This window comes from Diabrotica virgifera, chromosome 1 (assembly GCF_917563875.1).
Source record: "Diabrotica virgifera virgifera chromosome 1, PGI_DIABVI_V3a".
In the NCBI taxonomy this organism is placed as follows: Eukaryota; Metazoa; Arthropoda; class Insecta; order Coleoptera; family Chrysomelidae; genus Diabrotica; species Diabrotica virgifera.
In genome coordinates, this window is record NC_065443.1 from 184,927,870 (window position 1) to 184,945,139 (window position 17,270).

Sequence of the window (17,270 nt, forward strand, 5' to 3'; positions counted from 1 at the left end):
CAAGAAGAAGAAGAAATTCCTGTTACTTAGCATAGGTTTTGGACAGAACGCCCTGTGTTACGCCTAGCTCCATGGCTATATGTCCCTCTGAGAACATTTCTTGCTCCAAAAGACCAATAACCTTTCCCCGTTGTCCTATAACCCCACATAAGGCATATTTTCCAGGTTATTGAGGAGATCTTTGCAGTTTCTTACCAGTTTTGATTTGGTGAGAGGGTTCTTTACAGCCAGAATAGCCGATTGGCTATCTGTGTAAATGTTGATTCTCTTAGCTTTAGGGTCTTCATCAATGATTTCATCAATGCAGGCCACCAAAGCAAAAACTTCAGCCTGGAATACCGTTGTATGTTTACCTAGGCTGTAAGATTTATTATAGTTACATGTTTGCCCAAAGACTCCTGATCCAGTACCATGGGCAGTTTTAGATCCATCAGTGAACCATATTATGTCCCCATTAATGTTTGGGACTTTTTGTTCTCTAGATGGTATAATTGTGTTAATCTTCTCAGTGAAGATTAGTTCTGGTGTCATCATATCTGAGTTCATCATAAAGATGGATTCCTCAAGTATAATCCCAGTAATGTTTGTGTGGCTATTCAATATATAATTTGGCCTTCAAGTATTGTTTGCTTTGAGTCTCAGGATGGTCATAAAGGCTACCGCCGAAATATATAATTCCAGCGGAGGGAGACCTGTAATAGCCTCTAGTGAAGCCGTTCCTGTACTATTCAAGGCTCCTGTTATATTTAGAAGCGCTTGTCTCTGTAGGGTGGTGAGAGTGGTCACACAAGATTGCAAAGCCGTCTTTCTCCCCAGAGTACTGACCCATAAGTGACTGTCGGTCGTATCACTGATGTGTACAACCAACATACCACCATTGGTTTCAATCCCCAGGTTTTACCTACAACTCGTCTGCAGTTCCAGAAGAGTCGCTTAGCCCTATTGGTTATATTGGTAATATGCGTATTCCAATTGAGTTTCGAATCCAGGGTTACCCCTAGATACTTAACCTCATTGGTTCTTTCCAGTACCTCTCCAAATAATTTCAGCTCACTCAGTCCAGTAAGCTTCCTCTTATTTGTAAAGGCTACCATTTTAGTTTTAGAAGGGTTCACGGAGAGGTTCTCTTTCAGACACCAGTTCTCTATGCTGTGAAGGGCATATCGCATCTGATACGCAACAGTGCTGGGAAATTTTCCCCTAGTTACTATTACGATATCATCTGCGAAACCCTGGACCCAGATTCCTTGGGCGCTTAGCCCATGAATCAGACCATCGACAACTATGTTCCATAATGACGGTGACAATACACCGCATTGAGGGTATCCCTTAGTTGCCCTCAAATTTATGGTATCTTCATGCGTATCTGTGGAAATTATTCTGCTCTGAAGCTTCTGAATAATCCACTTGCATGTTGTGTTGTTGATTTTCTTCCTCACCAGTGCGCTTTGTATAGACTCGATCGAGGCATTATCAAATGCACCTTCTATATCTAAAAATGCAGCAAGGGCGACTTCTTTCTGATACACCCATTGCCGTTGGTGCACTGGATTTTCATTTAAATATATTAAAAATATTAAATATATAAATATTAAAAATAAAATCATCAATAAAGTGTCTTTAATATGGGTGCCGGGTCATGAAGGGGTGCATGGGAACGAACGAGCAGATATGTTGGCGAAACAAGGCTCGAGAGAAACTTTTGAAGGCCCAGAACCTTTCTGTGGCATCACTAAAGATGCTATGAAAAACGAGGTTCAGAAATGGCTGATAAAGGATCATCAAAATAAATGGAGAACCACTCAAGGGCAAATCCAGACTAAAAAAATAATCAAGAATATTGATAAAAAACTCTCGAACAGTTTGATAAAACTCAATAAACGAGAGACCAAAACGGTCACTGAAATGGTGACTGGACATTGCCGTTTAAGAAATCACCTATACAAACTAGGTAAGGTGAATGAACCATGGTGCAGAAAGTGCGAAATGGAAGAAGAAACTGCCATACACATACTATGCCATTGCAGTGTGCTAGGTGATGTAAGGCATGACTTCACTGGTAAAATGAGGTTTGAACCAGAAGAGATCCTAAAACTACCAATAAGAAAACTGTTGGCCTTCGTTGAGGCCACAGGACTTATTAAAGTTTAAGGAGATGAACAGGGTTTGGTACAAAGGTCTTATGACCAAGTGCCAGAGACTAACGAGTCTCGCCTGAGTTAAGAAGAAGAAGAGAAGAAGAGAAGGCATATTTTCGTTTTTGGACGCAAAAGTTAGTTTATTTTTCTTCGTTCAACTTGCAACTTAAGCAAATAATCTATACTGTAAAGAGCTCTACTATTTGATTATCTTATCGATTTGTTTACTTTCAATAAAAACCTTTATTCTTCGAAACAATAACAAGTTTTTTCAAAAGAAATAAATATTGCTTTGAAATACATGGTGATTCCATATAGGTTTGGTTGTGTGTACTTTCTGATTGACCACATATGCCTAAACAACTTATAAATTCAGTTATTACATTTTTAACGATTTGTTGTAATTTAAATACCAATATTTTATTTTTAAGGACTCTTCAACCGCTTTTTATTGCAAAATTAATGCGACTCTATCAATCAGTAGACTTTGAAGAAAATAAAACCGAAATCTACCTCTATGCTTTACTTGTCGTTGGGATCGCATTTATTAATATAATTATATCACATTTTTATAACTTCCGAATTGCTGAACTTGGAATGGAAGTGAGAATATCCTGTTCGTCGCTAATGTATAGAAAGGCTCTAAAGTTAAGCAAATTGGTTTTAGTCGACACTACAATAGGAAAAATGGTAAGTTGTACAGGTATTATTTAAGTACAAATATATTTTTTATGTGTAGAGTCCTGATTTCTAAGCATAATGCTTATGGTAAATAATACAAGCAGAACTATTTTCTTTATATAGCGAATTTATATAAACGAAATATGCAAAAATAAGTCATTTTGACATCATTTTTTATGCTTTTTGTCTTTTTTAAAATATGTATGCCTTTTTGAATTTTTGTGCTTATTTGGTTCTTTGTTATTATATCATTTTTATTATATCATTTTTATATCATTTTTCCATTTGACATAATTTATGATATTATATCATTTTTCCATTTGACATAATTTTTATATGATTCTATTCTTCAAAAAATAGTATATTAAAGCCTGTCAAAAAATGTTAATTGTGTCGACATTTCTGCGAATCTTTATTTGTCAATAATTTTCCTAATTATATCTATGCACCTACATTTAGGTACTTTCTGGACTTTCCCGTCCACGTCGTTTCGTCTGTAGGTAAAACCCCGTTGATACTGTATGTTGTTTGTGTATGTGAGACTGTGAGATTTTTTAGTCGTGTTTTGTTACTTTTCATATATTATGCATTATATCAGTATTTGTATTAAATTATATATTTGTGAAAAAAATTGTACTTTCCTTAACGGTAAAATATTGCAAAACCTCTAAATTCCAAAGAACCGCTATGATTTAGATGAAATTTTGCAATAAGCTTATTTTGTCTTCCTCTTCAATAGTGATAGGCCTAGAATATGTACTTTTTATTTTTTAATGGTGAAAACTACCCTTTTTTACCAAAAATTAAAAACAGCAGATATAAGCGATACTTAAATCTAAATTATGTGTAGGTATGTTAAATAGTATGTTAAGGGCCGGTATTTTCTTTAACGATTAAACCCTGGTTAGCCAGCAGCAGTGGCGGCTCGTGATTTTTACAATAGGGGAGGCTATACCTAACTGTAAAATATCTAGACAAATTTGCACTAGCAAAAAAATGCGCCAAAAAATGTAATTTAAGGCCCCATCTTTTGACCATTTTTATTTACATTTCATAATATCATCCTAATTCATAATTTCATGATACCATCATTTTAAAAATAGTTAGTCTAATAGTAAAAGTTTAATACCAAAGTTTGTGTCGTTTATTTGTTAACAATTCCATCTATTTGTAAATAGATACCTATGCATATCAAAATAAATACAGATTTGAAGTCTTGCAGTCCATACATAATGAAGCTTCAAATTTTTAAGATACTCAACTGAATTTTTTTAATTCTAAACGCGGCCTACTGCGAATTCAAAAACACGATAAATTACCGATATTTTGCTTTGAGTTAGAGATATCGGAAAAAGTTATTTGAGCAAGTTGTTCCAAATATTATTATAACCCCACATACCAAATTTCATAACAAAATTCGCACTTTTAAATTTTTCATTATATTTAGTCAGGACCCTAAAATTCGTTGTCCCGAGACGCACCCAACCACCCAACGGAGCTGAGAAGCTACACTGCCTCCCTTGGTATATCTCCGGGCAACGTGTGATGGCGCCGTAGATGCCACTGTTAGGAGACCGAGTCTCCTTAAACGCCTGCTGCGCTGCACGGAGCATTAGCAACGGAGAAAGCTGGGCTTCTCGGCTCCGTTCGTGCATCTCGGGATAACCCAGGGTCCTGCCTACAATAATATGTAATAAAACTGAGACGCGATCATGCGTTCTAATGCTAATGCTCCGTACGTATGGATAATTAGTGATAATATGTAATTTACACGTTGTATAATAGTGAGAGTAATTGTTGTTTTCGCGATTCATGATAAACAAAACAGTATAGAGTGTGTAAAAAATTTATGGGGAGGCTGAGCCTCCCTTGCCTCCTCTGACGAGCCGCCACTTGCCAGCAGGTTTCCTAAGAATAACAGACTTAATAAATGCAATTATAATTATAATTATAGGTAATAATTATTATAAGTGCAGTTATGAAATTTGTTATTCTTAGGGCCGGTAAATTAAAACAACCCAGTAAACACATACCAGCATTCAGAAATCCAGATGGCTCATGGTCGAGAACAGATCAAGAAATAGCCAATGTCAATGTCATTTTGACAATATCTTGGAAGACGTTTTTCAACCTCTATCCTCTGTCAGTGCTGAAGAAGATGAAGCTGTCTATGAAAGTCTAGCAACAATCCAACAGCCAAGTGAGCAAATTAAACCAGTAAAAAATACTATTCAATATAGATTAAAAACCAAAGAAGCTCCAGGCCGTGACCTTATAACAGGAACTTTCTTAAAAGAGTAACCAGATAAAGGTGTAGTTATGATAACACAACTTTTCAATGCTGCACTAAGGCTCAAAATTGTACCAACACAATGAAAAATTGCTGATATAATAATGATCATGAACCTAGTAAACCACTTCACCAACATACCTCTTATCGTCCTATTAGTCTCATACCGGTACTAGCTAAACTATTTGAGAAGCTATCAGCGACAAGATTTATGAAGATAATAACTGATAATAATCTTTTTCCGGATCACCAGTTTGGTTTCAGAGAGAAGAATTCAACAATATAACAAGTTCATAGAGTCGTTGAAATAGTAAATAAAACTTTTGAAGAAAAAAAATACTGTTCTGCACTTTTTCTAGACGTCAGTCAGGCTTTTGATAAAGTCTGGCATGAAGGATTGCTATTCAAAATAAAAATGAACGTTCTTGAGTTAATGTTTACTATACTGAAATCATATTTAGGAGGAAGATACTACCGTGTCAAGCATGAAGCAGATACATCAAAAATATACCTTATTCGATCTGGAGTCCCTCAAGGTAGTGTTCTGGGTCCTATACTATATTTGATATTTACACACGACATACCAACAAACGAAAATGTAACGACTACAACATTCGCAGACGACACAGCCATGTTAGTCACAGATGAAAATCCCGCAACAGCTACCGAATCTCTTCAAAGGCATATTAGGGACATTGAAAAGTGGACAAAGAAATGGCGCATAAAAATCAATGAATCAAAATCACAACATATATTTACAAAATGTCGCAAAATATCGCCTAATATAGAAATAAATAACAAAGCAATTCCACAAGCCGAAAGCGTTAAATAACTTGTAATGCACCTGGACAAAACTTTGACATGGAGACCCCATATATGAAAAAAGCGCCAACAGTTAAACTTAAAATTTCGTAAACATTATTGGATCCTGGGCAGAACATCGAAGTTGTCTATAAGTAACAAACTGTTGGTATACAATACAATACTCAAACCGATCTGGACCTAGCGGATCCAGCTATGGGGTACAGCAGCAAAATCCAACATACCTATCCATAATTGAAAGATTACAATCTAAAGTGTTACACTCTATAACAGACGCACCATGGTTCGTGTCAAATAAAGGCATTTATTGTGATCTAGAAATACCTACGATAGGTGAAGTGATAGGTCAGTGCAGTATTCGGTACATAAATCGCCTAGAAAGTCATCCTAATCCCCTGGCAAGAAACTTGCTTAAAAATAGTCAACAAACTCACAGCCTACAACGGAAGAATCTACTGGACCTGATTTGTTTTAATTGTTTTAATTTTCACTTAGTTTAGAGAGCGCAAAGCAGCACTCTAAATCGACGATTTTCGCCTCTTGTTAGAGGCATCATCAGAGAGGCATAGGTTTGCTTATCTCTGCCCCAAGTGAAAATCGTCTGAGAGCTAGTCCTCCCACTGCAACTGACGTTATGGAGTAGGTACCTAGCGACATCTGCTTTTCAACCTAATAAAAATAAAAATGTATACCATTTTTATTTAATGTACCAATAAGTACCATTTTTATTTAATGTACCAAATGTATACCATTTTTATTCAATGTACCAATAAGTTTTCAATTTAAAAATCATTTAGTAATATTTTTAATATTTTTCAATATTATTAATGTTGCTATTAGGATTGAAAAACTTTACCTTTCTAATAAAAATATTTAAAAATATTTTTAACAGATATTTAATAATTGAAAAACTTATTGGACCATTTTCCTGGTAACACCTCCATGGCTTCTAAAAAATGCAAGCCAGACGGATGCTGCAATGAAGATAAAAGGGAATTCTAAAAGTTGCAATTCACAACCCCGTCTACACAGCTTGGTAAATTCCAAGGGAAAATGGACCTAGTTACTATATAGGAGTAATACTAATAGAAAATAAAAATGAATACCATTTTTATTCAGTTACAATGCGAAGGCAAAACTGTTTTAATTTTCACTTAGTTCAGAGAGCGCAAACCAGCAAATGGCAGCTTTACTGGCCAAATCTGTGCAAACAAATTCAATACCAACTTCATGGAAATCTGGTATAGTAACACCGATATATAAAAGTGGAAATAAACTCCTTTCGACTAATTATCGAACAGTAACAGTTACGTCAACATCAGTTAAACTAGTATAAAAATTAATAGCTAATAAATTAGTATCCTTTTGGTTAGAGCATAATGTTATTCCCTTAGACAAGGAAAGAGAGAGGACCGGTAACACTCATTTAATACACACGTTCCAAAAGTGAACCCAGTTTTTGGTTTGTTTGCCACCAAAAACATGGCGGTCACGTCAAATATAACAATGGGTTGCCAGTGGTGGGTGTTCGTTGAAGGTTAAAATTTCATAAAAAATAAAGTAAATCCTCATCTAAAATTCGTAATAAAAACATATGTATGTATTGAAACATATGTACGTAATATGAGCAACTTAATAAAACATTTACCGTACACAAATTCTTCATTTTAAATACATTTCATGTTTTCATTTTAAATACTCAATGCATAACCATACCCCAAAGATACGTCGATGATCAAAATCTCTGGCGGCGGTTTGGCTTCACTTTTGGTCATAGGATTACTCGTCCTCTCTATTTCCTTGTCTAAGATTATTCCAGTCTCTCAGCACGGATTTTTGCCGAACCGTTCTCTAACTAGCAACCTCCTTCACTCTCATAATGAATGGACTTTATCTTTGGACCGATAGGAACCGATTGATATTATTTATATAGATTTTTTCCGTGCATTTGGTGAGATACCTATAAAAAAATTAATGCTGAAGCTAGAACATTACGGCGTGCGAGGTGAGTTGTTATTGTGGTTAGAAAACTTCCTCTCTGAAAGAACTTTTTCGGTCAAAGTGGAAAATAACTGCAGTGTTCCACGTGCAGTAGCCAGTGGTGTCCCTCAGGGATCAATATTAGAGCCGATTCTGTTTTTCTGTACGTATTTGATTTAACGTGCGGATGGCAGTCAAAAGCGGTTCCATATGCCGACGCTTTAAAGTTATATTACTGTATAGATATTGCTAATACTCTTTAGAGTCACCTTAACCTCAGAATGGAGCATGAAATGGGCTATTCCAATAAATATGTACGGGTGAGTGTTGTGTCTTTTAATGTGGATATAATAATCTATATATAACATATTTTTTGGAAGGAGCTTCTCTGAAATCGGTACAGGAAATTAATGATTTTGGCGGTACGGTCAACCAAACATTATGTAAGTTGGTCTACTCAAACAGCAAATGTAGTCGGTAAAGCTAACTCTGCTTTATACCTTATATCAAAAGATTTTCCTAGAATGTCTCCAGACTTGTTTTTGAAACTCTACAAAAGTTATGTCAGACATCACCTAGAATTTGCAATATTAGTTTCGTAACCTCATTTGCAACGAGACATTAATTTATTAGAAGGAGTACAACGAAGAGCTAATAAGCTACTTTTTAATAATTATGAAAGATTAAACGGTGAAACCCGATTTACAAAGCTCAAGTTGTCACCATTAACTCATAGAAAAGAAAGAGGTGATATAGAAAGAAGGTACATATAACATTCTTGTGGGGAATTTTGGGGAACATCACATTTTTTAATATCAGCGAAGATGCTAAACTAAGAGGTCATAATTATAAACTAAAAATGAGTCTTTTAAAACTACTGTAAGGCAAAACTTTTTAGTTAATCGAGTTTTTGACAAATTAATGGAACAGTTTAAGTTATGACATAGTCGAAGCTGAAGCTAAGACAAATAATCTCCGGATAAATAATCCCGGACAAAAAATGCCCACAAATTATTATTGGACAAAAAATCCCCAGACAAAAAATCCCCACAAAAAATTCCCACAAATAATCCCCGGACAAATAATTTCCAGACAAAAAATCACCACAAAAAATCCTAGACAAATAATCCCCACAAATTTTTTTGACAAAATATCTCCACAAAAAATCCCGGACAAAATATCCCCAAGAAATATTTGCTGCCGAATAGTGAAACCTCTGTACTCTGGGTATAGAGATTTTTGAAGAAAAGAATGACGAAATATGGGCAAAATAGGAGAGAAGAGATTTAAGACAAAAATGAAGAGTGGCTTAGCTCAGAAGGAAAAATCTGGGCAGAGAGACACTAAATCTCAAGTGAGTATTCGGGCTAGCTTCAATACACCGAATATTGGCTTTAGAGATATAAAAAGGAAAGATATGATAATGAAATGATAGTAACTATGTAGGAAGAAAATGAGACCTGTTAATACAAAAACTTAATACAACTAGGTAAGACCGCTGGAGATAGACCGAGATAAAAGGGACGATAAAGAGAGAAGAAAATGGGCGCCAACTCGGACAGCTCAACTTCTGGGGCACATTACTTAAAAGCTCACTCTACTTAACTGTAGCGAAAAAGAAAAAAACCTAAGTTTTGGGTTCAGAATTTGAACAGCTCGAGATTTTTGAAGTAACGAACGAAAGAAACTAAATGACACTGGTCACGACCACCTGAAACACAAAAATACTAAATACTAACCTTGTCTTGCTATATTATATACTGGTGATATAGATTGAAATAAAACATCTACCTTAATACTTACAAATATATTAATAATAAATGTTATATATAGATACACACAATTAACATATAACGCAACTTAGTAACAGTGGTAGTGGATGGTGAAAACACCAAATAGGACCACAAAGGCCACTTAACAAGAAAGTATCCAATATCATTGGGCCAAGCAAAGGTATTAATAGCAAAATCCAAAATCAAAAGTCCGTCAGAATAGCACAAAGTCCTTACAACTAAAAGTTAGTAATTTTTCCTAAATTGAACTAGCCTAGAGTGAGATACACGACAAGAACGCTACGGTTACCAAAAATTAAGTATCTCACCTAGCAAAATAATAATAATTATATAATTGATTTATATAAATGAGCTGGTCAGTGACTCTTTATATACAATGTAAAAACCGCCTAGACATATTCCCTATTTAAAACCCTCGATGAAAGTTTACAACCCGATTCCCTTTTAAATTTTAAGATACAATTATTTATGGTTATTAAACAAGACCTGATTTTATTTATTTGAACTAACTACTACTTATATTGAGTCAAAGAAAAAAAACAACGACCTAAAACCCTATCTATCACGAAAACTATGTATTTTACCTGATCGTATGCATACGAAAAGTTTACACTGTTGTAATAATAGATTACCCAAAAGTAAATAATGAAAAAGTAAATACACTTAGCTTTTACACAACAGCCGGTCAAAAGTAGGATTGCAAGTCCATAGAAATGAATTATTCTTTTGGCACGATAACGCTGGTTGGCTGCTGTGGTGAGTAAGTCTGAATGGTGTATGCTGAATGCAATTGACGCAAACATTTTTCAACCTCAGTGTATGAGGATTATAGCAATCACTATGAAACCTGTTTTGGGCACGAAAATAATGATTAGCAAATAAAATTAAGCATGCATTTTAATTTCTATTACCAAATTCCGAATTGCAATTGTGAGTTCTTGGCTGTGGAAATCACATTGTAATTGTTAGCTTAAATCTTTTGCTCACCTTGCTTTGAATACCCTGTTCAAAACATTGCCTATTCGTGATGATAACTCATCATCATCAATGGCGTTATAACTCTTCGTGAGTCTTTGCCGCGTTTACTATTGCCTTCCATGTTTGTCGATCCTGTGACTCTAATTCCCATTGTCGCACTCCCATTTTCTCTAGATCTTCTTCGTGATGATAACTGCTGGTCTTGAAAAAGATATTATCGATTCTAATACCAAAAACCAGTTTCTTTTTGTCAATTTAAAGTCAACAATATTTAGTCATCATCAGCAATGGCGTTATAACTCTTCGAGAGTCTTTGCCGAGTTCATTGTTGCCTTCCATATTTGTCGGTCCTGTGCCACTATTTCCCATTGTCTCACTCTAATTTGCTCCAGATCTTCTCTGACTGCATCTTTTCATCTTTTTCTAGGCCGTTCTACAGACCTTCTCCTATCTGGCCTCTCCCCGAGGAGCTATGTCTGGTTTGATTTTTGGATAAATTTTTTAAGGTTTTTTATGGATGCACACTCACACAGATCCTTAATTACGTTTTTTAAAAACGGGATAAAGAATAGTATGGCCTATAAATTTATTCCTCAGTCACCAAAAAGTTAAAAATAATCAAAGAATGTAAAAAATATCATGGACACAACACGTAACAAACACGGAAACATTAAAAGATAAAAAGGGCAAAAGAAATACTGAACACTATGAAGGAAAAAAATAAGCTACTTTGGTCAAATACTAAGAAATAAGAAACGTGATGTGATTGGTTATATAAAGAAAAGTACAAGAAAAAACAGAACCGGAAAGACGATGCATATCCTGGTTGACAAATTTAAAGTAGTGGACTGTAAAAACAACAATAAACTCTTCAGAATTGCTTCAGAAACTCTTCAGAAGACAGAATAAAATGGGTCGTGATGATCGCCATTTTCCTGAAAGGATGAGGCACACGAAGAAGCAGAAGATTTAATTAACAAAAAAAAATTCAGTTATAAAAAAGACATGTATTCCTTTAGCAATATTTCTGAAATTATCTTTGGTTCGCTGATGAACTGTAGCATCATAAACTGATTGCGGCAAACAATCTCCCTAAAAGCAATTAGAATCCAGTTTATCCATATTTAGTATCCATCCATTTCCGTTAGGTATTAAAGAACTGGGAACTTACAAATATGCGTTTCACCAAATGCTCGTGATATACTGAGTTCTTAGCAGATGTTGTCTCAATTCGACGTTGCACTGAGGCGAAGTAGATGGATCACACTTTTTCAATATTACTTTAAAAGGCTCATTTTTCTTATTAGACTTATAATTTCGGCAGAATATTTGAAATCGTGCTATGTTGATATTTGATAAATTTAATACTGAGTACTACTTAATATACACATCAGATCTCCCAACCACGATTAATACAACAATTGCTGCATATGCGGATGACACAGTTGTCATAGCTTTAAATTATATAGCAACGGAAGCATCCGACGTATTGCGCCACCTGTTTCTATAAATAACACTCCACTACCAGTTAATACCGTCGTAATATACCTAGGAATTCGTTTGGATAGTAAACTTAATTGGAGCACCCACATTGGGAAAAAACGTCTTCAACTCAGCTTAATCTGCAGGAAAATGTATTGGTACATGAGTCGAGAATCAAATCTTAGCCTGGAGAACAAACTTTTGATTTATAAATGTATTTTAAAACCGATATGGCTATATGCAGCACAAATATGGGGAACAGCAAGTAACACCAACATTTTAAATCTTCAACGATTCCAATCAAAAGTATTGCGCCAGATCTGAAATGCCCCTTGGTATGTTCTGAACTACATATTACACCATGATCTACAGCTACCAACTGGTAGCGAAACAATATCTGCTGTAATTCTACATACAAGACCAGACTATCTTGCCATTCAAATCCGCTCGCCACGGACCTGCTCAACATTTCACATGAAAGAGGATTAAAAAGACCTGACCAGTGACATAGTTTGGTGAAATATTCAAGTTTTAGTTTCAGTGATTTTTTAAACTTTTTTTCGTATTTTTATTTTTGTTTTTAGAGTTCTAATAATCACATTTTTATTGCCTGTGCTGTCTACTATACTAAATTTTATCTATTATGCTCCAAGTATTTTTTTACTAAAGAAAAGTTACCGCATACACCAACAGGGCATTAGCGGCATTACTTAATAAACAAAGATTAACAATGATTTTTAACAAATAACAAATAACCAGATTTGATACAAAATATTGATTGACATTAGATAGTTAATTAACTAAAAAGGTGGTAGTTCCATAGGTTGGCTGTATACCATACAGTTAAAAACTCGAACATGAAGTAAAAACCACTTCTATGTAATAGGTATATTTATTAAATTTAAAAGAAATCCCAATGGATTAAAAAAAATATATCCAATTCAGAACGTTTTCGGACCTATCAGTCAATCATCAGTGAATCTAAAATAGAATAAGTAATCCCACTATTAAAATTGAAAAGTTAAAAAATGTGGTTATGATTACTTACTCAAATAATTGCTAAATAGCCCCAGAACCAAACAATGATTGGTTGAAATTATAATTCAATCTACATCATGGTGAAACTCCATCAAGAAACTCAATCAACCATCTTAGGTCAACGTTGACTACCAAGTGTCAAAGGTTTGTAAGGAACTGTTTGGAGTGACATTGACAGTAGAGAAGAAGGTAGTCGATTTTCAAAAGTTTTAACAAAAGGTCATGATCATAGAGGTATATATTAACATAGAGGGAGCTTACCTTCCGCGCTTCCTGACGACAAGATCTCAGAGACTGGTTTGCTGCATCTCCTTCTAACACATTGTATCGAGAATCTATAATGACATTCAGTGTGAATATAGGCACGGAAGAGGAGGACAACTGTAGCAGCTTTACTATGCGTAAGAGTGAAACAGCACTAATCCAAATAAAAAAGATGGTGTCGTCACTTCGCTCTGAATGACACTCTCTCTATGCTAATATTTAACTCTATGTTCATGATCCAAAACAATGATATGGTAAAGATTTTAATATCTAAAAATGTCTATCATTTAAATCTATTGCTTAAAAAAAGAAAAGAAAAATGTGTTTTACAAAATTTTTAAAATATAAAATTATTTTAATTTAACTGTTGACTATGAAATTAAACTGATCAAATTGATTAAAAAGCAAGAATGAGCTGATTAGTAATAATGATAAACAAAAATATAAAAGCAGATGATGGTGAGAGAGCAGATAAATAAATTTTGAATTGGAATACTATTTATACAGAGAAATTACCATGTTGGCAAAATTATTTATATGAGTATTGTATTGGTGGTTGTATATGTAGAAGGGAAATTTTTATTTAAATGTGAATGAAAATTGTTAAAATAATAAATTGGAGTTAGGATATAGTCAATCTAATAGTAGGAAATATGTAAATTAAAAGGATTGTAAAAGACAAAGGCAGTTTTTGTTTTTATTTGATTCAGAGTTGGACCACCATCTCCATAGAGCTATTTCAGTATCTATGCATCCTCAGTGAAGCTATGCAGTTACAACTCTGAAACAAATATCAACATCCTGCCTATTTAAGGGAAAACATCGCGATGCAATGTTTCCACCTTTTGAGACGCAAAACAGCGACATATCTCGTAATACGAGGAAGACGAAAAGCCCTAGATAAAAAGTTTACTACTTTATACAATTAGAATAATTGAAATAAAAATAGTAAACAGTATTTTAAATCCAAGACTTTTCGTTTAGAAACTGCTTTCTGGCTGCATCCTGTATCTCCGGCTTTTACAATATATAAGCACAAGAGACGACGAATATTAAAGAAAGCAAATAAAGGACACTTTGGCCACGTACTAACCTTCGTTTCGTCTAGGAAAAGGACCGAAAAACAGTTTCAGGTACTCAAATCTGAGTAAAGATGAAAAAGATAAAGGCAGTTTTTGTCTTTATTTGATTCAGAGTTGGACCACCATCTCCATACAGCTATTTCAGCATCTATGCATCCTCAGTGAAGCTATGCAGTTACAACTCTGAAACAAATATCAACAATCCTGCCTATTTAGGAAAAAACATCGCGATGCAATGTTTCCACCTTTTGAGACGCAAAACAGCGACATCTCTCGTAATACGAGGAAGACGAAAAGCCCTAGATACAAAGTTTACGACTTTTATACAATTAGAATTATTTAAATAAAAATAATAAACAATATTTTAAATCCAAGACTTTTCGTTAAGAAACTGCTGTCTGTCTGCATCCTGTATCTCCGGCTTTTACAATATATAAGCACAAGAGACGACGAATATTGAAGAAAGCAAATAAAGGACACTTCGGCCACATAAAAAAAGGATTGTAATTATGTATTATCAAATATTTTTAAAACATTTTTGAGAGAATTCTTGTGAAAAAGTGGTGGGTATGTAAAATTGAAGATAAAGAAATGTAAGATTATAGGTGAGCCCAGTTGATACAAAATGAAATTAAAATTAAATTAATATTGAAAAAAGGTGTAATGAATAAAATAAAATTAGTAAATCCGAATTAAGAGAACCAACATTGATATAATTTAATTGTAATAATGACGGAGTTTAAATGTGAGAACTGAAATTAAGTGATGAAATGTTAAGTGGAGAGGTAAAATATATTTGGAAATAGTCAAAGACAAAAGTAAAGGACTGTGGTGTAAAGTCAGAGGACCAGTGTAATAAGGGAAAGAGAGGGATTGAGAAAAAAGGGAGGGTGTGAGGGTTAAACAGAATGAAGTAATGAAATGCAAGAAAAGTGAGAATATAGTAGAGCGAATTAATTGGGTTTAGATTAATGGGGGTTGGTGTGGTTCGTAATGATTAGTGTGTGTAAAGGAGTTTGGAAATAGTGAGAGAAAGAAGAACATAGTTGAAAAGGGTGAATAGGTTAAAGAAGAGAGAGAATAGGATAGAAGAAGAGAAAGTTATAAGTAATAGGAATTATGAGAATAATTGACGGTAAATGGGGACAAAATTGCGGTTAACGGATGTTTGTTTATTGACACAGTTAGGACTTTTCTTCAGGTCCTTGACAATTTCCAAATCCTCGTATAAGTCTAATAAGTCTAAGTGGGTTTACGGTAGATAAGAAAGTTGAAGTTGAAGTGGTCATGTAGTCTGGTAATAGATAGATCCAGGAAGTTAACGGAGTTAGAAGATTCTAGTTCCACAGTAAAGGTGATTTTAGGATGGATTTGATTAATTTTACGAAGTAAGTTGTGAGCTGAATCGGAGTTAGCAGATATGAGGACTAATATGTCATCAACATAACGGAACCAGTGTAAGATCTCTGGATTTTTTGTGATATAGTTGGATTCTAAATGACCCATAAAAACATCAGCTAAGAAAGGGGATAAGCAACTACCCATTGCTAAACCATCAGGTTGTTGATAAAAGTTGTTATTGAAGACAAAGTAATATTGAGATAGACAAATTTTGAGAATGTTTATAATAGACGAAGTGGTAGTAGAAGTGACAGAATTATTTAAAAGGAGTGGGTTAACCAGACTAATCGATTAATTTTTTAGTACTGAAGTGAATAAATTGCTAACATCAAAAGAAAGCATGACAATATTCGGATTAAGATTGACAAGTTGAAGTTTTTTAACTAATTGGCGAGAATTCAAAACAGTAAACTGTGGGGTGAATACTCGTAAAACGTACTCTCTACGCTACTTTGCGGAGTAGAAGGGTGGACAGCAGCAACTATAAAGTAGTTAGCGGCTCTAGAAATGTGGCTGTATCGACGCATACTGAGAATACCTTAGACAGACAGAGTGACCGACACAGAGGTATTGAGACGAATGGGTAAAGAGGTGGAATTGTTAACAACTGTTAAAAGGAGGAAAGCGTCATACCTGGGCCATGTGTTCCGTAATGATAAGTACAGTCTGCTACAGCTTATCGTGGAAGGCAAAAGTGAAGGTAGAAGAGGTTTGGGGAGAAAGGAGAAATCCTGGCTGAGAAACTTGAGAGAATGGTTTCAAATACCAGAAGCTGCGAACATAATACATGCGTCACAAAATAGAGAAACCTATCGTTTGATGGTCGCCAACCTTCGGTAGAAGACGGCACATAAAGGAGAAGAAGTAAATCAATCAGATACACATTATTGCTATTTAAAATACTGAAGAAAGGAAATTGAAGATTATTAACAAAAAGAAAATTGCCAAGGAAATTAATTTGTTCAGTAGCATTTTGCTAACACCTGACTGCAAGAGGATCTCCGTTGCCATCCTCAGGTTTTGGAGGGACTTCGGCTCCACGTAGCCTCTGTTGACTAGAGGTGGAGGTGTTCGGATGCAGGCCCTTATTGTAGTTGCATGAGCACCGGTGCAGAACGGAGGCTAGATTGTACTTGATTCATACAGCATGGGAATAGGCTCTCCCCAGCGATTAAGAAAAAAACAGTGCGTATTACTAGGGGTATAATAGCACATGAGATCCACGTTTGGCAAGGAGACCCAGTGCGCGTATAAGTAGACCGTCCTACTAAAGTCAAACGGTCGCAATTAATACCACTAAACATAATTTCCTTGCCCAACG

General features: G+C 34.8%; 1 protein-coding gene across 2 annotated transcripts in view; it reads left to right on the forward strand.

The window, feature by feature from the left end:
- The window catches only part of LOC126881687 (probable multidrug resistance-associated protein lethal(2)03659), a 463,648-nt gene that overhangs the window by 148,091 nt on the left and 298,287 nt on the right, over positions 1-17,270 (forward strand). For both annotated transcript variants that reach the window (XM_050646099.1, XM_050646105.1), the window contains one exon: positions 2,570-2,828. In XM_050646099.1, coding sequence (XP_050502056.1) covers positions 2,570-2,828 — 259 coding nt within the window. The remainder of the gene's footprint in view (positions 1-2,569; positions 2,829-17,270) is intronic.